The 21,150-nt window shown below is 49.0% G+C and overlaps 1 protein-coding gene across 7 annotated transcripts; it reads left to right on the top strand.

Moving 5' to 3' along the window:
• Positions 1-346: 346 nt before the first annotated feature.
• On the top strand, positions 347-19,712 carry Dctn1 (dynactin subunit 1). Of its 7 annotated transcripts, XM_010631552.3 has the most exons (32): positions 347-648; positions 2,358-2,603; positions 2,876-2,954; positions 3,149-3,183; positions 3,861-3,881; positions 6,162-6,179; positions 7,553-7,573; positions 8,834-9,025; positions 9,375-9,572; positions 9,772-9,976; positions 10,060-10,138; positions 10,254-10,413; positions 10,511-10,615; positions 10,766-10,957; positions 11,043-11,159; positions 11,398-11,550; positions 12,457-12,617; positions 12,722-12,890; positions 13,174-13,242; positions 13,483-13,545; positions 13,650-13,799; positions 13,962-14,123; positions 14,205-14,336; positions 14,560-14,685; positions 15,326-15,468; positions 15,731-15,897; positions 17,328-17,342; positions 17,530-17,663; positions 17,779-17,971; positions 18,241-18,320; positions 18,788-18,877; positions 19,232-19,712. In XM_010631552.3, exons 1-32 carry the CDS (start codon positions 616-618, stop codon positions 19,367-19,369), a joined length of 3,846 nt encoding a protein of 1,281 aa, XP_010629854.1. In that variant the 5' UTR covers positions 347-615; the 3' UTR covers positions 19,370-19,712. The 7 variants fall into 7 exon arrangements, with proteins under 7 accessions (XP_010629854.1, XP_010629856.1, XP_010629855.1 ...); XM_010631554.3 differs by lacking the exon at positions 6,162-6,179; XM_010631553.3 differs by lacking the exon at positions 17,328-17,342.
• Positions 19,713-21,150: the final 1,438 nt, after the last annotated feature.

Genomic DNA, 21,150 nt, shown 5'->3' with positions numbered 1-21,150 from the left:
GGGGTGGGGGGCTAGAAACCCTTATTTCGTTAGTGTAGAGGCTCTAGAGAGCTGATCATTTTGAGGTGTCACTTCGTACTTGTGGGCCTTCTGAAACCTCATATCCTAGGGGCTGGGGAAATAGTGATGGTGAGAGGATACAGGCTAGGAGGATTCCTCAGGACTGTGCTGTCAGCTCTAGGACACTGTACTCTAGAAGTGAAAGCTGAGGTTGGGCTGAGAAATGAAGTGAGGCCTCTCTGTGCCTCCTCTCTTCTCCTCTTGTCTGGCCCAGGTAAAGCAGGGGAGCACTAGGACCCAGAGGCTAGCACAGTCCCTGACAAGTCTAGAGCAGCACTAGCGCAGAGTGAGACTCATCAGCTGGCGAGCAGGATTCGGTATCTCTGGGTTCAGGAATCCTCAGGCAGCAGAGAAGACCTGCTCATCAGCCCCCAGCACAGCCCCCACCCCTACCCCGGTCGGCCACCGAGGGAGGCCCATGGACTGGGGAGGGCTGTGCCTGACGGCCCTGTGTCGGTCCTTGAGGGCCCAGTGCCCTGACCCTCCTGCCTAGGTTTCTGCCTTTCTCTCTGTCTTTGGTCAGCTGGGGGAGGGGGTAGAGGCCGGGTGAGCAACATGGCCCAAAGCAAGAGGCACGTGTACAACCGGGTAAGTGGCCCTAACCTGGATGACCCTGGGAGGGCTGCTGGAGAAGGCCTGAGTGCCTGTGGACATCACTGCAGTGGGGGCTGGGGAAATAGGCTGGAACTCAGCTGTGGGCACTCACAAACTGTTTTAAAGGGGTCCTGGGACCCTAATGATGACAGGCTGGACAGATTTCCCTTCCTAGAGCTGGGCCCTAAATGGGAACTTCCAAGGCCCAGCCTCTGACTTAATTGGCTCTTAGGGTAGGGGTTCCTGAAGGGGGCCAGACTGTCCTGGGGACTCAGCATGGTGTTGATGGGTCAGAGAGGCAAAATATCAAGGCCCTTCTTTAGAGCTGCTTTTTTGTTAGTTGCTTGCTTTCTTTTCTGTCTGAGATTGAATCTGTACCCACTGTTGTGTCCTTCTGGTTTGGAGAGGCTTGTTGGGAGGTTGGGGGGAATTTCTGAATTTGAGTATAGCCTTGATGTCATTGGAAATTTCCTTTATCAGGTCCATGAAATCTGGCCTTCTGTCCAGGTGTGATTTGAAGTCCTGAGCCCCTCGGGTCTGTGTCCTTACCTTCCTGGATGAGCTCTTTGGAGAAAGGAGTTAGGGAATGACAGGCTGAAAGTGTTCTGTAAGGGCTCTGAAAGGGCTCCCTTTTGAAGAAAAATGAGGGTATAAGAAAGGAACTCCATGGAGTCTTTTAAGACTGTGGTGTTACCTCTTCTTGCCTCATTTATCAGTTTTCTGCAAAGCTTCTGGTCCATGGAACTGCTATTACTAAAAATGGCTTAGGTGTGATTCTCTTCTAAACCATGGGCTGATTTGGGACCTAATTTCATGTTGTGTCCTGTCATCATAAATGTTTAGAAACTGAGAGCTTCCCAAGGACAGTGTTTTAGATTATTCCTCTTCCTTGCCAATCTGTGAAGTGACAAGATATCCATATGTACTGCTGGACAGATGAGGCACAAATGGGACATATCTGAAGTACCTTATATATTTGGCCTATGTTTTTATTTTTGTAGTAACATAGCATGGAACAAGATCTCCAGAGCTTAGGGACAGAGTGGGCAGAGCAGGATACAGGCCAGGAGGGAAGGGAGTTGGATGGATGAATAGGGTGCTGAGAGTTCAGGGGTATCATCATGGCTATGTGGATGGGAGTGACAGGAATCAGATCAGGAAGGAGTGGTGGTGACTTGAAGGCCTGAAAAGAGTAAAGGTTGTATTCTCTGAAAGGGAAAGGCCTGAAAGAGCTGTTTGAACCTAGGGAAGACAGATGACAGTTGAAAGGGAAACAGAACGCAGCAGGGACGCCCACTGAATCACCTATCTTCCCAGCTCAGACTTCTGACTCAGGGCATTAGGTTATGAGGAGCCTGGTGTAAACTGAGTTGTTAGCTTGAGTTTAATTTTTCTCCTTAGGGGCAGTATTCCTGAGAAAACAGCCCTGTGTTAAATTTCACAGGCTTATCCGTGAGTTCTGATTTGTTATAAAATTTAAATGTAAACTCTTAAAAATTCTAGCAGATTCCAGAGGAATTTGGAGAAGCTATAGAAAGACCCATCACTGACATTTTTCAAAGGGAAATTTGGGGGCTAACACCACCCTAAGAATCAAGTTCAGGAAGCAACTTCTGGTCTATTTTCAGTCCAGGTTGGGTAATTTCTTATGCATTAGGATGCCACCTTTGACCTGAGGCCTCTTGCATGTATGTTTCTTTCAGACATCTAGTAGCAGCAGGATGAGTGCGGAGGCCAGTGCCCGGCCTCTACGTGTAGGCTCCCGTGTGGAGGTGATTGGAAAAGGCCACCGAGGTACTGTGGCCTATGTTGGGGCCACACTCTTTGCCACTGGCAAATGGGTAGGCGTTATCTTGGACGAAGCCAAGGGCAAGAATGATGGAACTGTCCAAGGCAGAAAGTATTTCACTTGTGAAGAAGGACACGGCATCTTTGTGCGCCAATCCCAGGTATGCATCCTTTACTTGTGTGTGTGTGTGTGTGTGTGTGTGTTAGTGCATGCATATATCTGCTGCATGTACAGCTGGTATATTGGTACTTCCTTTTCCTTATTGTGGGCATGAGCTTCTGGTTGGGGGAGTGGGAGGTAGCAGCAGTGGGAAGATTGGCAGTTTATCCTTATGAAAGCTTCCCTGTACTTTGTCTTGCTTGAGGATTGGGGAGAGACCCATATTAGAGCCATTCTTAATCTGGATGTATTGAGTCTGTTCTGTGGCTTCAGATACAGGTATTTGAAGATGGAGCAGATACTACTTCTCCAGAGACACCCGATTCTTCTGCTTCAAAGGTCCTCAAAAGAGGTAACAGCCACCCACTTAAATTGTCTCCTCATGTTTAGAAGTCCTAGCACTTATAACAGGGGGCCACAGTGGATACTGAAATTTTTCCATCGCCACCATATTCCTTTCTTATATCTCCCCCCACTCCACCATGATATTATCTGTCCCTAGCCCTTTATACAAATGCACACTTTGTTTCTGTTTGCTTTCTGCAGAGGGAACTGATTCAGCTGCGAAGACTAGCAAACTGGTGAGTGGTTTGTTGGTGGGAGTAGGGAGTAACAAAGAGAGGAAGGGAGGGAGACCCAATGCTAGGTAGAAGTAGTACAGAAGTCTGAACTTAGGTAATTTAGTCTCTCCAACCTCCCTATAAGGACACTTTCTGAGTATGAGTTGCTATATTAGGGCTAGCATAAATGTGGTAGCAGGGGAAGGCTGTTAGTTTCAAGAAGTGCAGGGTCAAATGGGGCTGAGCTGGGGGTGATAGGAAGGATAGATCTGACCCTAAGAGTGTAGCCAGATTCCTACCTTTTGGTACTCAAAGATGCCAAGATCTAATTAGTTTAAGGGTAGGGTAAGGTAGAAATAGAGGAAAAAAGAGCTCTTATATTCACAAGTGGTGACAAGGAGCTAGGCCCTCTGCCATCTGTTTTAGGCTGTATGCAGAGGGTCCTTCCTAGCTCCACTGTACCATTTCTCTGCAATGTTGTGAGGTAGGGCTCCAGCTTCTCTGGACCAGGGTGTGGACTTCCTTGAAGCTGATGCTTGATGAATCCCTCTTCTCACTCAGAAATTGACATTGGCCTGCTCTGTCCCCTATCCCCTGTGTATTCCTAAGTTGGTAGTAATACCTATGCCTACACTGTCTGACAAGCTAGTACAATATGATGTCTGTTTTCTAACTGCCCTTTCCTACTCCTCATGCAGCGGGGACTGAAGCCTAAGAAGGTGTTGTGTTTACTGTTTGTACTGGGGTGGGTGGGGGCTGTGAGCCCCCTCCTCTGCTGTCCTGCATGTCCTTGGGCTGCTGCATGCATGTGTGTGTAATCCGGGGGCTGGGATGGACAGAGGATATGGTGGCCTTGGCTTCCAGAGCTCCTCTGAAGGGTGCAAAGACATCAGGCTCAGTGTCTAGCCCAAGTAGCACTCATTAGAGATTTCTTCCTGCCCCAACATTTGATGGTAAACAGCAGCAACATGAAATAGAGTGTAAGGCTTTTGGTGGGTTCTCCCTTAGCTGAGTTTAGGTGGCTGTGGAGGATACACTAGAGGAATGGAGCTTGAGAAAGTACTAGGTAAAGTTGTGCAGAAGAATGGGAGGTCAAGGGACCACCCACAGAAGGAACAGTTGGAATGCCTGAGAGTATGCCTGCCTCTGGGTGGGTGCTGCCATGAATACCCACCTCTATTCTTCCCTACCAGTCTTTCCCTGCCACTTCCTCTGCCGTGTGCCTGAGGTCCACCCCTCACCCACATATAGAGGGTCTTGGCTGTGCCACCTCCCTCCCATCCACAGAGTTTTAAACACTTAGAAATGCTGGCATGACTACTTCCTCATGCCAGCCCCTGCCTCGGGCAGAAGCCCAAGCTGTCCCTGACCTGCATGTGTCTCTCTGAGCTGAATGTATATGCTGTATGTATTGTGATATTCTTGTTGCCATCCTTTGTTTGGCCTTGCTGATGTTGCATGGAGAGCTACTGGATTAGGGTAGTGGGAAGTGAGAGGAAAACTTGTCCTTTTTGACTCTGGTGGGCAATGAGGTTTCATTTTGGAGACTTGCAGTGGTAGAGACCACATGCTAGTACTTGCTTTGTGTCCTCAGCCCTGGTTTCAGGTAGGAATGGGCTGTAAGAAAAACAATGCTCTAAAAGATGCTGGCACCATTCTAGCATCATGGAAACTTGGATCATCCCTTGGTTATTACCTCCTGGCTGGGACTCCTATCTTACCTCAGGCCCCTGAATACAGAAGAACATGAAACTGCATTCTGAGATCTATGGAGGAGTCCTGGTTGCAGCCTGACATGACCCTGGCAGGGGCCTGAGCAATGCCAAACCTGTGGAAATGTGGCAAAGCCCAGCCTGGACTGCCCATGCTGGCTTATAGCACCTTGCAGTGGACAATGTCAGTCAGGTAGTGGAGTACTCTTACTCTCCAGTCTTCCACCCTAGTGATTCTCTCAAAACAAATCACTTAGCCAGGGCCTCTGCTCTCATCTTAGATGGAACAGAGAACTAGATCCAGAACAAAAAGAGAGTGCTTTGAATGCAGGGCAGAAGAGAGCACAGGTGTGTCTGCAAAGTCCCTCGTTCTTTCTGGAAAGCCCTTTAGGAACAGGCTTTAACCTATCTACAACTAGGGGACCATTGAAAGAAGAGCCATCACTATCATCAGAGTTGCTGCTGTTCTGATAAGAGTGTTCTGCAGGGTTTTTAAATTACTCTGTTGCTCCTCAGAGCTTAAGCTGGGTGCTGGAGGGGAGATGTAGGTGTGTGTTCCTAATGAGACAGCTGGCTGTAGCCAGCGTGTATAAGAAAAATGGAAGCAGTGGGGTTTTAGGAGGAGCAGAGTGCAGTTATTCCATGAGAAATATGGAGCAGGAAAGCCCTGTGTCCCTGCCCACTGATGCCATCTCCCCATAAGGTGCCATTTCTGGCATGCCCCCGGGCCCAGTTTTTTGAAGCAAGCTCTTGGGGATGGGTAAGGGAGGGCGAGGGTGGAGCTTGAACCTGTTCTTTGGAGGAAGCAGCAGGGCGGGCCCTGCGCAGGATTTTGTCCAGTCACGATGAGGAGGAGGAGCCCTCGGGTCCCTGGGTGGTTGCTAGGTGACCGAGGAACAGTGGCTCCACCCCTTGGAGCAGAGGAGGGTGGGTGCATGACGTCAGGTGGAGCGGGTGCTGCGGCCACTGAGGCTGCCATCAGCCTAAACTGGTGAACTGAGCTGGGTACCGCTCCGGTGCCTCCTGGAGCCTGGTTGCCCTGCTGGGCACCTTCGGGGCCTCTGTGTTGGAGCGGCAGCCGTTTGCAGGCTGGGAAGCTGCTGGCCGGGAGCAAAGGCTGCATTGTTGGGATTTGATGCACTAATCTCCTGTCTCGCCGCCTTTCCCTCTGTTCGGTCTCTTACCTTCCCTCCCTTCGTCTGTCCTTCCTCCTGGTGTTTGTCTATCCTCTCTGTCCCTCCTCTTTCCTCGCCTTGCTTTCTTTGGTTTTCTGCAATGATGAGACAGGCACCGACAGCCCGAAAGGTACTCTTGCTTGCTCTGGTCCTGCTGCTGGGTTGCCAGGTCGATGGTGGCAGTAGGCTGCTGGGGTGGGGGTGGGGGCTGATTCTTCATCTGTCTACCTGGTTGGGCGAGGAGTGTGAGGATGAAGGGAGGGGGCAAGGAGAGGTGTATATCACCACTGTGCCTCACCCCTGGGATTTGCTCTGTGCCCTGCCTTTTGGCTCTAATCGAGTCTGTTTCAGGCCTTGTCTCCAGTGGTCTCAGGGCTTCGGGAATCCCTTACTGCAAACAGGCTTGAGAGGATTTTCTGTAGTAGAGCCTGAGGAAACTGGCCTAGCTGTCTTGGTGCCTCTAACAGGCCTGCCTGTCTCAACCAGCCTTTCTAGAATGACTCTTGGTTGTTCTTTCAGCGTCCACCACCCTGGGGTTTATGTCATGGGGCTCCTAAGGGTGGGTTGAGGACCCTGGAATAGTTTTGACTTGCAACTATGGAAGCATGGAAGCTTAGTTCTCAGTAAGAGGGGTGAGGATAGGTCTTCTTAGGCTCAGTGCCTCCTAGAAACTGGACCTGAGCCAAATCTTAGCTTTGCAAGAGCATTGAAACACTGGGCAGCAAGAATACTCTATGGGAATTGGAGTTAATCACCCATTTACCATTTTGCAGTAATCCCAAGTGTTTCTGGATTTGCTTTACAACAGTAGTTTCTCTGTACTGCTCCCCACCCCCACCTCCCTTGTCCAGCTGGGTGGGGTTACTTTGCTGAGCTCTGGGCTTCTGCTAATGTAATATTCATCGTCCTGACACCTGAGCCCTTTGCCTTAGGGATGGGGACTGCTTCAAGATTTAGTCCAGGGGAGAAGGAAGGACAGCTGTGTTCTGCGTTAGGAATCCGACCTCTCACTTCTGGGCTTTTACTACTCTCATCTTGGGGGAGGGTTCTTCTGAGGGAGGCACTTGAAGGAAGAAGAGGCTGACCTGGGACAGTCCTTGGGAATGGAAGATGGGCGGGACTTGTGGTTCTGGGCTGGAGTGGGAGAGTTTGCTCACAGAAGGACAGGCCTCTGGAGATCTCGCAGCTATCGCCTGTTCTCTTGTGGCTCAAACTAGGAGACGGGACTTCTGGGATTTCCATGTTGTCTTAAGGGGTGAGGCCTCTAAGGGTTGGGCAAAAGTGAGAACAGAAACCAAGGGGATTAGGAATTCTGGGTTTCTGGAGTAGGAATATGGTGATTCACTGGAGGGAGAAGGGGATGGGACGGTGTGGGGGAGTGTTGGCTAACTATAGCCCATTCCTGTTACTTCTGCTCTCACTGCTGTCCCTTTGCTGTCTGTTTTCCTGCCATTATCCTTTCTTTCCTGACTACTTCTCTTCTGGCTCCTGTTGCCTCTCCAGACCACAACTCGGCGGCCCAAGGTGAGAACAAATAGGCCTCTGTGCAAGGCCACTGCTGAGTATACACACATTTCAGGCATATGCATGTATGCAAGCACGTGTACTGTCAAATAAAACTTGGCCACAGTGCAACATAGGTTCTCTTTGAGGGGGAAGAGGGCCCTAGATTTAGTGATAGGCCCCTCCTGGGTAAATGACTTCCAGCTCTCAGAAGCTCTTCTGAGTCAGTAGATTGAATACAAAAGAAAAATGAGAGGGATTGCGGTTAATCCAACATAGGCATTCTTGAATAATGTAATTTTGACTAGTTTTGAGGGGAGGGGTTAGAAGAGGTAAAGAACTTGGCAGTGTACAATGTTAGTAGGAGGGTGAGTGTGTCTGTGAAAGCCTTTGGATAGGAATGTTGGGATAGAATGCTCTTTCCAAGAGTCAGCCCACTAGAAGAAATCTGGGGTTCAGCCCTGCTAGGGAGAGCACTGGGCAGAGTTGTTTGCTTTAGAGCTTGAGCCTTCAGGGTAGCTCCTCAGCACCCCCATCCACCAAGCCCTACAGTGCTCTGGGCAAGCTACCCAATTAGAATCCCTTTGTCTTGGGGACTAGGTTTAGAAGGGTTGTTTCAAGGGGAGTCTAGGGCTACAGCTTTCACTTTGGCCCCTTTGCCTGTGGGGTTCCCTAATCCGACCAAAATGGGGGAGATTCAGTTTGACTTCCAGAAAGTAGGGCGGGCCTGACAGTGGTAGAGAGCCTACACCTCACTTTTATTTTTATTTTATTTATTTTTGCACCTCACTTTTAGCTCATCCCTCTCTGGGAACATGAAAATTGAGAACAATCTCTGATCTGTTCTTTCTCTCTGGGAGCCATACTGAGACACTTTTTTTTTCTATTCTTGGGGAGTTGGGTGCAGACGTAGAGTAAGGATGGGACTGGAAGTATTAAGAAATTGCTAGAATGATCACAAGTAGGTCACAGGGAATTTTGGGGAGGAAGTGATTCTGTTCTAAAGGGTAGTGCCACAGCTGGGAGGAATGTGGGGTCTGTGCCAAAGGAGGAACCTTATAATCTTGTTTTCTCCCACCCTTTCTCCCTTTCCTTCTCCCTTCCTCCCCTGTCTTTTATCATTGTTGCTTTCTGACTCTTATTTTTCCCTCCCTTTCCCCCTGTCACTGTTCTTATTGTGCTTTCATACTCTGACTTTTCCCTTATCTGTCTCCTTCCCTTGCCCTATTCTCGTGCTTTGTCTCCCTCTCATTGCCTTGATCCCCTGTCCTCTCTGAATAGCCCACTCGCCCAGCCAGTACTGGGGTGTCCGGGGCCAGTAGCTCCTTGGGCCCCTCTGGCTCAGCATCAGCAGGGGAGCTGAGCAGCAGTGAGCCTAGCACCCCAGCTCAGACTCCGTTGGCAGCGCCCATCATCCCCACACCAGCTCTCACATCTCCTGGAGCAGCACCCCCACTTCCTTCCCCTTCCAAGGTAAGGATGGGTTGGGGTAAAAGAGACTAAAAATGCCAAGGGGCCTGTGATGCCTGGCTGAGTCTTGGAAACTTGCTGTGGTTAGAGAAGACCTAGAACTTGGATTGGAGAGATGGGGACATAACATACAGATATCTTACTATTGGCCAAGCTACCCTTTCCTCCCTTCTTTCGTATATTTCCTTTATATACTGTGCCACAATTTCCTCTCAGACTTTTATATGCCACTTGTTTTTGATGCTGGGGCTGGGGTGATGTTTGCACACATTTTTGTCTTCTCTACTCCAGCTCAGTTATAGTGGGGAGCAAGGGTGGGCTGTGCTCAGATTGTGAGGCCTCTTCTTGGCAGGAGGAGGAGGGACTGAGGGCTCAGGTGCGAGACCTGGAGGAGAAACTGGAGACCCTGCGGCTAAAACGGGCAGAAGACAAGGCAAAGCTGAAAGAGCTGGAGAAACACAAGATCCAGCTGGAGCAGGTGCAGGAATGGAAGAGCAAAATGCAGGAGCAGCAGGCAGACCTGCAGCGGCGCCTCAAGGAGGCGCGGAAGGTGGGACTGAGGATGAAGGGGACGGCTGGTTGGGATGAGGGTCCTGAGGATGTAACTGGAAGAAACTAGATTGGTGTTGGAATCGCTTCTTATCCTTTGGCTAAGATCAAGTGTAGATTGGTGCTGAAGTCCAGAATGCCATGTGAAGAAGAGCAACACAGACATTTCTGTGCTCTTGTCGACCCATATCACCCCTCAGGAAGCCAAGGAGGCAATGGAGGCCAAGGAGCGCTACATGGAAGAGATGGCGGATACTGCTGATGCCATCGAGATGGCCACTTTGGACAAGGAGATGGCTGAAGAGCGGGCTGAGTCTCTGCAGCAGGAGGTAGAGGCCCTGAAGGAGCGTGTGGATGAGCTTACTACGGACTTGGAGATCCTCAAGGCTGAGATTGAAGAGAAGGGTAAGGAGCCAGGACCTGTGTGTGTGTGGGTGGGGAATGAGTTGGGATGCAGTAAGCCTGAACATGGCAGTGGTCTTCCCCAGGCTCAGATGGGGCTGCATCCAGTTACCAGCTCAAGCAGCTTGAGGAGCAGAATGCCCGCCTAAAGGATGCCCTAGTGAGGTAGGCTCCTCTCTGTTTGGCTCTGGAGTTCACTCACTGGCTTCTGAATGTGTTAGAGCACCCATCACTTGCTGACTCTGATACATGCTCTCTCCTTTTTCTATCTTCCCCACAGGATGCGAGATCTTTCTTCCTCGGAGAAGCAGGAACATGTGAAGCTCCAGAAGCTTATGGAAAAGAAGAACCAAGAGCTGGAAGTTGTGAGGCAACAGCGAGAGCGCCTGCAGGAGGAGCTAACCCAGGCAGAGAGCACCATTGATGAGCTCAAGGAGCAGGTCTGAGGAGTCCAGCCTGTGCCTAGAATCTCCCTACCTGATTCTCCTGTTGCCACCCCTCAGCAGCGCTTTTCCTTGTCCCTTCCTCATAACACAGGTAGATGCTGCTCTGGGTGCTGAGGAGATGGTGGAGATGCTGACTGACCGGAATCTGAATCTGGAAGAGAAAGTGCGGGAGTTGAGGGAGACTGTAGGGGACTTGGTAAGAGAAGAGTAGACACCTGACGGAGAGTATTTGGAAGGGACCTGCTGAGAGATTGATATATTGAGTAAAGTTGTGTAGTAAAGGACTTTTCTTAGCCCTTCTGCTCTGACCTTGCCTTTAGTTTCCCATGGCTGCCTTTTGTTCCAGGAAGCAATGAATGAGATGAATGATGAGCTGCAGGAGAATGCACGTGAGACAGAACTGGAGCTGCGGGAGCAGCTGGACATGGCAGGTGCCCGAGTGCGTGAGGCCCAGAAACGTGTGGAGGCAGCCCAAGAGACGGTTGCAGACTACCAGCAAACCATCAAGAAGTACCGCCAGCTGACTGCCCACCTACAGGTGCCTGTCCATACCCCGTTCACTGCCCGTGATCACCCCTGGAGTCCCTCACAGCCTAGTTGTACTGCACTGTCTCTGCTCCCAGGATGTGAATCGGGAACTGACAAACCAGCAGGAAGCATCTGTGGAGAGACAGCAACAGCCACCTCCAGAGACTTTTGACTTCAAAATCAAGTTTGCTGAGACTAAGGCACATGCTAAGGTCAGGAAAGTGGGTGGTCTGAGGCCAAAATGTTAGGGAGCTCAGCCTGGATATAGCTGTGGGCTGACCTGATACAGAATTATGGGCTTCAGATTCCTCAGGGAAGGTGTGCTTTGTGTTGTAGTTTGGAAGACTACTGGCGTGGGCTTGTCCTAAAAGTATGGGTCCTCGTGAGCAGAGTATGGTGATTCTGGGGCTCTACCTTGGCTGAGAGCCCTCCTTTCTGTCCACTTCATAGGCAATTGAGATGGAGTTGAGACAGATGGAGGTGGCCCAGGCCAACCGGCACATGTTCCTGATGACAGCCTTCATGCCTGACAGCTTCCTTCGGCCAGGTGGAGATCATGACTGTGTCCTGGTGTTACTGCTTATGCCTCGTCTCATTTGCAAGGTATGACTTGTCATTTGTATGTACAATAAAAATCTATTGAACTTGGTGTGATCCGGACATTAAGGATGCTGAGTGAAGACAGCAGTCAGCATCTCTGCCCATAAAGAGCTTTTGAGGTAGCAGAGGAACTTACAGTCAACAAAGTCACAGATGACAGATGACTATGGAGTCTCCATAACTAGATTCGACCAACTGTAGATCAAAAGTATTTGGGAAAAAATTGTATCTGTATTGAACATGTACAGACTTTTTTCATTATTCCCTAAACAATATAATATAACAATAGTTTTCATGACACATATTATATTAGGTATTACAAATAGCCTAGAGGTGATTTAAAATATACATGAGGACATACATAAAATAATATGTATATATTGCGGTATTTTATATAAGAGACTTAAGCATCCATGGATTATTGTTACTTGTTGTGAGTTATGGAACTAATCCCCTACATATTCAAGGGATGACTGTTACAAATTGTGTGTTATAAAAGAGAGATAGACTCTTTGAGGTAGTGTCATTGGGGATCTGATTCAGATGAAAACAGGATATAACTGAAGAGAACATTTTAGCTGAGAGCCAGAAGATGGCTAGGAGTTAGCTAAGGGAATAATGGGCAGCACAGTATTCTAGGTGGAAAGATAGTGGGGCAGCAGCTCTAAGTCAGGGAGACTTGGTTCTCATGGTCCCACTGCCCTTTTCATTCTCATACCCTAAATCCTCACAAACTCCAGTAATCTTCCCCAGGGGAGGCTCCATGCCTATCTGAGAGCTGCTCTGCTTTCTCTCTCTCATCTCTCTGTATCCACACTTCCTTCATAAATGTTAAGCTGTGTCCACTATTCCTAAGTCTGTTCTCCAATTTCTGCTCTGAGTTCTAGGTCTCTGATCTTCTTTTTACAGGCAGAACTGATCCGGAAGCAGGCCCAAGAGAAATTTGAATTAAGTGAGAACTGTTCAGAGCGGCCTGGACTTCGAGGAGCTCCAGGGGAGCAGCTCAGCTTTGCTGCTGGACTGGTATACTCACTGAGCCTGCTGCAGGCCACACTGCACCGCTATGAGCAGTAAGTGACTCCTGACTCTACTCCAGGGTCATGGGTCCAGGATAGGCTGGAACTGAAATTTCCTGGAAGACTTTAGCCTCACAGAGCCCTTCTCTGGTCTCTAGTGCCCTTTCTCAGTGCAATGTGGATGTGTATAAGAAGGTGGGCAGCCTCTACCCTGAGATGAGTGCCCATGAGCGCTCCTTAGATTTCCTCATTGAGCTGCTGCACAAAGATCAGCTGGATGAGACTGTCAATGTGGAGCCTCTCACCAAGGCCATCAAGTACTACCAGGTCTGGAGCAAGAATTCAGGTTTGGGGCAGGAGGGAGGGAAGCTTTTGTCTGGTTGGAGTTACTGCCAGTGTAATCAAGGTAGTATATGTCAGGCTGGCTGCTTGAGGCCTGATGTACTCTTAGATAAACTTGCCTTATGACACAGCTGCCTGGAGGTTTTGGATTCTCCTGTACCTCTGCAGGCTTATAATGACTCTGGCTCATGCTGTAGTTTGGGAAGAACTCTCCCCTCTTCCACAGGCTACAGGCTGTTTTTGTTTTGTTTTTGTCATCCCTCTCCAGCATCTGTATAGCATCCACCTTGCTGAACAGCCTGAGGACTGTACCATGCAGCTGGCTGACCACATTAAGGTGAAGTGTCTAGATCAGTGCTTTAGTCCCCTGTACAAATGAGAAGCAGTGGACATTAAAGAGCTCAGGCTCCCAAGGCATTTCACATGAGACTGGGACAAGGCCTCCAAAGCCAGATCAAGGAAGCCAAAGGACCCACTTTTAAATGGGGATCAGCATAGGGTGGATACTTCTTAGAGATGATGATGGGGCAAAAGTGTCCTGTTGGTGGCTGAGGACCACATGCTTCTCTCCTCACAGTTCACCCAGAGTGCCCTGGACTGCATGAGTGTGGAGGTGGGGCGGCTGCGTGCCTTCTTGCAGGTGAGGGCATATCGAGAGCTGTGAGAGCTTCTCTTCCCTCTTGGTCCTCACCTCCATCTCTAGTGCTGACTTAGTTCCCCATCCATTTCCTGTTTCCTTCCTAGGTTGGACAGGAGGCTACAGATCTTGCCCTTCTGCTTCGGGACCTAGAAACATCGTGCAGTGACATCCGCCAGTTCTGCAAGAAGATCCGAAGGCGAATGCCAGGGACAGATGCTCCTGGAATCCCAGCTGCACTGGCCTTTGAATCCCAGGTTTAGGACTTTGAGTAGGGAATGGAACGAAGCTGAGTAGAACTGGGAGGGGCCTAGCATGTTAAGATCTGGATCTGGTCAAGGGACAGTACTGGTTTTTTTGGTAGCTGGTTATGTAATGCTGGACTCAGGGTGGGCTCTTGACTATAATCTGTCACACAGGTGTCGGAAACACTCCTAGACTGCAGGAAACACTTGACATGGGTGGTGGCTGTACTGCAGGAAGTAGCAGCTGCTGCTGCTCAGCTCATTGCCCCCCTGGCAGAGAATGAGGGGCTACCTGTGGCTGCACTGGAGGAGCTGGCTTTCAAAGCAAGCGAACAGGTTGGCTTGGATGGCTGGGTAAAGAGGATGAGAAGTTAGTGGCTACGGCTTGGCTCTCACTCCTGACTTTGGGTCCTATAGATCTATGGGAGCCCTTCCAGTAGCCCCTATGAGTGTCTGCGCCAGTCATGCAACATCCTCATAAGCACCATGAACAAGCTCGCCACAGCTATGCAGGAAGGGGAGTATGATGCTGAGCGGCCCCCCAGCAAGGTAGGTGGAGATTTCCATGGAGGGGCTCCAGTGGCCTGGAGGAGCAGGACTTGCAGAGTTGCTGCTAATTGTGGGAGGGCAGGGAGGCAGGAAAAGAGCATCTGGAAAGCAATATCTTCCCTAGAAGGCAAGAATATTTTCCCGGTAACTGGATCTCTCTGAAAGAAGCACTTTAATGATACCTGCTCTCTACCCCTACTCTCTGACACACCCTATTCCTTAGCCGCCTCCAGTTGAGCTGCGGGCTGCAGCCCTTCGTGCAGAGATCACAGATGCTGAAGGCCTGGGTTTGAAGCTTGAAGATCGAGAGACAGTTATCAAGGAGTTGAAGAAGTCACTCAAGATTAAGGTGAGGGTAGGGGTATAATGTCAAGTGAAATAAACCAGACAAACAAGTGTAAATGCCTTATGGTTTCTCTTCTGTGAGAAATACAAAGTATAAATAAATTAAAGAGCAAAATAATAGGAAATCAGGAGATAGGTCTTTTGTAAAGGGGAAGGGTATCAAGAGATGGAGGAAGAGTGGAGAGAGGCCAGAAAAATAGAAAGTAAAAATAGTTAAGATGTGTGGCGTACGTGTACCAACTCCCCTCAAATGTAATCATCCTGTACTGCAAACATATAGTAATAAAAGAAATAGAAAAATAAAAGGTGAAGTAGACTTGGGATTTAGGGGCTAGGAAGCATGGTGGGATCCAGGGCAGTAGCAAGTATGGGGACTGGGACTGAGACAGTTTTGGGGGGAAAAGGGGCCAGGGAGCTTTCTTTTCTTTGTGTTTTCTTTTCTTTCTTTCTGTTTTTTTTTTAGTTCGGGGGGGTAGTGCTGGGGATCAAACCCAGGGCCTTGGACGTGCTAGGCAAACACTAGATCAAACCACTGAGTCACATTCCTATCCTGTCAAGGGTCTTTCTAGCTCATGGTCTAACCTAGGTCTTGGGGAGGTGGGGAGGAGGATGTCAGGAAACTAGAAGCTCCTTGTCTTGTCCAGGGAGAGGAGCTGAGTGAGGCAAACGTGCGGCTCAGCCTTCTGGAGAAGAAGCTGGACAGTGCTGCCAAAGATGCAGATGAGCGCATTGAGAAAGTCCAAACTCGGCTGGAGGAGACCCAGACACTGCTGCGGAAGAAGGAGAAGTCAGGCACTTTCTCTGGGGCCTGCTTCTTCCACCCTTCCCTCTTGCTGGAGGCTCTCTGTCACTAACCCTTCTCCCTTCCCTTCACAGTGAGACTCCCCATTAACATCCATTCCAACCCTATTGTTTCACTCTATCCTAAGTCTGTGTTGCCCAGTCTCTGTCTCCTCACTAGCAGGGCTACCCCAGGACCTATCAGGACTGAAAAGTCAGGTGGGGCCTTGAAGAAGGGACACTGCCCAAGCCCACATTCTCTTTCACAGAGAGTTTGAGGAGACAATGGATGCGCTCCAGGCTGATATCGACCAGCTGGAGGCAGAGAAGGCAGAACTAAAACAGCGGCTGAACAACCAGTCGAAGCGCACAATTGAGGGGCTCCGCGGGCCCCCTCCCTCAGGCATTGCTACACTGGTCTCTGGCATTGCTGGTGGTGAGTACAGTAGTTTAAGTGGTGCTGGCCCAGAGGAGACTGACTGTATTGCTTTGAAAGATTTGGCCAAGGTTTGACTTTTGCTTCTCTTCCCCCTGGATGTTCAACTAAGAACATGTTTGCCCAGTTTCACTTTGCCTGCTTTCACCAAGTTTTCGCTTTCCCTAAAGATATGTGCAGAGTTTCTCTGACTAAAGTAGGGCATTCCCAAGTTTGTCAGGTAAGTTCAGAATGATGATGACAGTTGAACTCTAGTAGCTGGCCCTTCTGGGTCTACAGTCTGGCCTTTCTGTCCCAGCTTCATGTTCCTGAGGGTTGTCAGTCAGCTACAGTCAGGTTTTCCAGCCTTGCCTGAAACCTGCTTTTGACTGTCCCTCTGTTTGGGCGCTGAGCTCACCTGGCTTCATCTTATGGTGTGGTTGTCTTTTCCATTGCATAATTTTCCCAATTTTATTTCTTCCTTCTATTCTGACCTTTGCTTAGTCACTCAGTATGGTCAGGACTCTTACCTAGAGTTTTTATGGCTTCAGACCCAGTCTCCAGTTTCCTGAGAGAGGAAGTGGCTAGTACGTCTTGGTTCTTATCTACCCCATAGTTTGTTTTTGTTTCCCCTTCAGTTTTTCACATCTAGAAGACATCTTGTTTCAACCATCAAGGACTCTGGACTTTCCCCATTATTCCTATGTCTTCTTTTTTTTTTTTTAGTGCATGTTTTCAGTATATAAGATGCATTCATTGTGGGGAGTTGATACATGTGTATAACACATCTTAATGCTCCTGTGTCTGCTTGCTCTCATCAAAGTCCCTGTCACTGGTGCTGCTTGCTTTTGGGAGGTAACCAAGTACCTTCATGACATTGGACTCCTGTGGTACAGACAGCTGCATGTTCTTTCAGGGAAATCTTTAGACTGTCACCCTGTACTGTGTTAAACACAGTCTCTCTAAGCAAATGCTGATTCTGAAATCATGAAACACCCCAAAATTATGAAACTTTGACACAGAGCAATGGGGAAACCCAAGGAACAAGGGAATGTGCTTGCATCCTTAACCCAAGCTTTGCTGCTGGTAAGCACTAAGGGTACAGACAAATGGAGCTCTCTGGATCATCCTCATTCCCTTCTTGGAAATAGAGTAAGAGACAGAGAGGGAAACATCCTCATATCTCAGGTGCTTCATCCAGCATTCACTTTGCCATTCTTCTCACTCCCTGATTCATGGCCTCACTCCCCCTTGTTCTCTTTGTCCACACATGTCTACTCTTATTCCAAGGGCAGGGACAGAGATGGGATGTTATAAAAAGGGTAGGATGATTAGGCCAAGGGTTTTCCTACAGGTCGAGTCCAGGATTCCTCTCGTATGTCCCCCATCCCCAAACTCTCTAATTCCTCTTTCCTCTTTTCCTGCTCCCCGATGGGCTATCTCGAGCACAGAAGAGCAGCAGCGAGGTAGAGATCCAGCCTGGCTGGGGCTTATCAGGGCTGGTGGGCATTGGGGCTGGGGGAGCAGGGTGATGCTTCCTGCCATTTGGGAATAGCCAGGATTGGAGGTGAGAGGGAATGAGGAAAGGGAAAGAGCAGCAATGAAGCCCAGTTTTCCTCTTGGGGCTAAGGACTTTCGTTGTGGTGTCCACAGGGAGCACTCCTGGGCAGGCTCCAGGGCCCTTGCCAGGTCCAGGGCTGGTGAAGGACTCACCCCTGCTGCTTCAGCAGATCTCTGCCATGAGGCTGCACATCTCTCAGCTCCAGCATGAGAATAGCATTCTCAAGGTGAGGAGCGCCCAGGAAGAACTGGGTGAAGGATGGAGCATACCTGTCCCATTGATGATGCATGGCAGAGGCCTTCTATCACTCCTCACCGCTACCCCTCCTTTTTCTCCCACAGGGAATCCAGATGAAGGCATCATTGGCAGCCCTGCCCCCTCTGCACGTTGCAAAGCTTTCTCTCCCACCCCATGAGGGCCCTGCTAGTGAACTAGCAGCTGGAGTGCTATATCGTAAGACCAGTCAGCTGCTGGAGACATTAAATCAACTGAGCACGCACACTCATGTAGTAGATATCACTCGTGCCAGCCCTGGTATGTGCCTGCGGATGAGCTCTGAGATCCGTAATATACCTCTTCCCCTCACTCCAGGAATTTAGCCCCTACCCAGGCAGTTCCTGCACATAGAGGCTTTTCCCAGCAATTCCCTGTACCTTCATTGTTTAATTTGCCTCACTATCTGCCTCACTATCACATTTAATTCTCTTACTATCTCTCAAGTTCATTACCTGTACTCTTGACGTAGATCACTTAAGCTGCTAGCCTGGGCTTTGGTGGTCCTTACCAGCTTTCCCTTCCAACAGCTGCCAAGAGCCCGTCGGCCCAGCTTATGGAGCAAGTGGCTCAACTCAAGACTCTGAGCGACACCATTGAGAAGCTCAAGGTCAGCTCACACCCTGCCCTTCCCCACTCTACCAAGCTCATTTCAGAGCATTTCTAGCCAAACAAACACTTTTGGAGTTCCTTGGGGGATAGCCCCATGGTAGATGGCGCACTAGGGAGAGGGTAGAAGGGAAGGAAGAATTTTTGCCTTAGGAACTGAATATCTTGCTGCAAACAGAAGATAAATTCTTATCAGCAAAATTCATGAGTTGGGATCATCTTCAGGGTGTGTGATTCAAGCTGCAGCTTGTTAGAGCTGAGATCAATGTGGAATAGAATTCTTGAGCATGGCTTCTCAGAGGCAGTAGGAGCTGAATTGGATCTTAAAGAATAAGGATCTCTAAAGGAGGAATGATTGGAAATGAGAGCAGAAGAAAAGCAATAGAGAGATTTAGTTCTGCCCTCTTGGTGTTAGTAACTCTTTGAAACCAGGGAGGGTCCCCTAAATAATTGTCCTTCCCTCCTTAGGATGAAGTTCTCAAGGAGACAGTATCTCAGCGCCCTGGAGCCACAGTCACCACTGACTTTGCCACTTTCCCTTCATCAGCCTTCCTCAGGGTAAGGGGGAGCATGGGGTAGAGGATGGCGTAGTGTGGAGGGTCCAGATGGGTCCTATTCCTCCTCCAGAGACCTCTGGAGTCTCAGATCCAATAACGGCATACACTCTGCTTTATCTAACAAGTCCAAGTCTTACTCAGAAATAACTCATAATTGCTTGTAATTATGTATCTTAGGTAAAACAGTACCTTCTGTGACTTGATGCCATAATTTAAAACTCCCTTGTGAACTATGTGGCCATGATAGCCTAAGAACTCAAAAGCCTCATTCTCTGAGGGGCTGCCTTAGTATCAAGGACCTCTTCAGTGGCCCACAGTTTAACCCTGACCTGGAATTTTCTTTTCCAACCCCAAGGCCAAGGAAGAGCAGCAAGATGACACAGTCTACATGGGCAAAGTGACCTTCTCATGTGCAGCTGGCCTTGGACAGCGACACCGGTTGGTGCTGACCCAGGAGCAGCTGTACCAGCTTCACAGTCGCCTCATCTCCTAAGCACTCCTCCTGCCACTGTCCCCTTCAACCCTCAGCCTTCCTGGTGCCACTCGGCCCAGTGTACAGCCACCTCAGCCAACCCTAGGTAGAACTGTGTGGGCTAAAAACTTTCTGCCCTGTTCAGCTTTGCTCCCATCTTGTCAGAGCTCCACTCCTGCCCCTTAACCTGGATTCTTCCATTTCTGTCCCCAGGAATTTTCCATAATTTGCTGTTCAGCTTTCCCTCTTTCCTGAGGGGCCTTGGGGCATGTGGGGGGTAGGCTGAAACTCCCACCACCAAAGGTTTAAAGAGGTCCCTCTGACTGAGGACTTAACCCCTTGATTAAAGCAACTTCTGCTTCAATGCTTTCTGTGTGTGATGTTGAGGGTGGGCTTGGGCCATTTGGCACAGCAGGAGTAGAGAAGGTATACCAAAGGAGCTTTGTCTGTATTAAATTTGAGGGCCCCTCTTTGTAGTGACCAATAGAGTGCCATGTGCCTCACATGCTTGTACATTAAGTTACTCTGAACAAGGGGACAAGGACTAGACTTAGGTATAGGGATGTAGGTTTATTGAGGGAGTTCAAAGAGCTGAGGATAGGTAGCTCTGCCAGCCCTGCTGTGTTTCCTCAGCTCTTCAGTCCAGTTGCTAGAGCTGGAATAATGATGTGATCACCACCCCAGCCAACTTTGTGGTGCACTGACAAGTCTCATTATATGGGTGCTATCAAAGGAACATTTACTAAACAAGGGAAAACCAACAAACCAGTAAGAAAGGATGGAAGTTGTAAAAAACTATTCCTAAATCCCATTATAAATTATTAGTTGAGCTACTTTTAAAAATTGATAGATTTCTGGGTCTTGACCTAGACTCACTGAGATACCTCAAGGGTTGGGATCCACTGGACCTATGAGTAGCACCCCAGCATTTTAGAACTTAGTTCCAGTTTAGTTGGCTGGCTCCTTGGTACACTTTTTCATTGCCCACTTGAGGAAAAATATCAGCCCACACTCCCAAAGGGTTCTGATCCAAATGAAGAAAAAATTCCTCGGTGCCTTGGAGCTGTCTGTCTGGGCTGGGTCCTCCACTTGTATAGCTTCTCGTGAAGGGAAGAGGCAAACAGGAAGAGGGGGCTCCAAGGTGGGAATCCAGGAGCATATTCTCTATTTAGAACAACTTCAGGCAAGATTGTGAGTCCTGGTAATATCTGATTGCCTACTTGGTGCCTACGGACTTTCTCAACTGGGGTTCTGAGATAAAATGATTTGAATGATTTTCTTCAGTACTCTCAAGGATGCTGTATGGCTAGTATGAGTGCAGCTTTATAAGACTTAACTTGTTGCATACAAAGGTTGCCTTAGGATGTTAGGGTTTACTTCCCATAGAACTGATTGACAAGGATTGCTGTGTCCTGATGCTGGATAGTCTTTGCCTGGCCTCTTCAAATTTGGCTTCTCTAGTGCTAAGGAATCGCACTACACTGTCCTTCCCCTGTGAATGGATTGTGTTCCTGTCCTTTCTACTCAAGCTGCTGACCTGCCTTCTCATTGGTGGTCAGCACACTGAGGCAACTCTAAAAGCACTTTGAGAAGGGAATAGGGCTTTTTTTGTTCCATATTTTTTCCTTGGTGGTAGTTTCTCACCATTTGAACTACTACTTTTTTGAATCCCAGACTCATTCATTTGGCTGGCTACCTCCCTATGAATACCCATAAGTGTCTGTCTCAAATTTGACACATATAAAACTGAAATCATCACTTTTGTGTCCTGGATGCAATAAGCCACATAACCTGTCTTTGAC

Source organism: Fukomys damarensis, unplaced genomic scaffold, assembly GCF_012274545.1.
Source record: "Fukomys damarensis isolate Sample0158 unplaced genomic scaffold, DMR_v1.0_HiC HiC_scaffold_2, whole genome shotgun sequence".
NCBI classification, from domain to species: Eukaryota; Metazoa; Chordata; class Mammalia; order Rodentia; family Bathyergidae; genus Fukomys; species Fukomys damarensis.
The sequence above is the reverse complement of the archived record's forward strand: the minus strand, read 5'-3'. Positions and strand labels throughout refer to the sequence as shown.

Coding starts and splice junctions, on each gene's coding strand:
- Dctn1 (XM_010631552.3), top strand. CDS start 616: ATGGCCCAAAGCAAGAGGCACGTGTACAACCGG. Junction 13,800..13,961: donor CACTGGCCTTTGAATCCCAG/GTTTAGGACTTT, acceptor TCTGTCACACAG/GTGTCGGAAACACTCCTAGA. Junction 14,337..14,559: donor CTGAGCGGCCCCCCAGCAAG/GTAGGTGGAGAT, acceptor CCTATTCCTTAG/CCGCCTCCAGTTGAGCTGCG.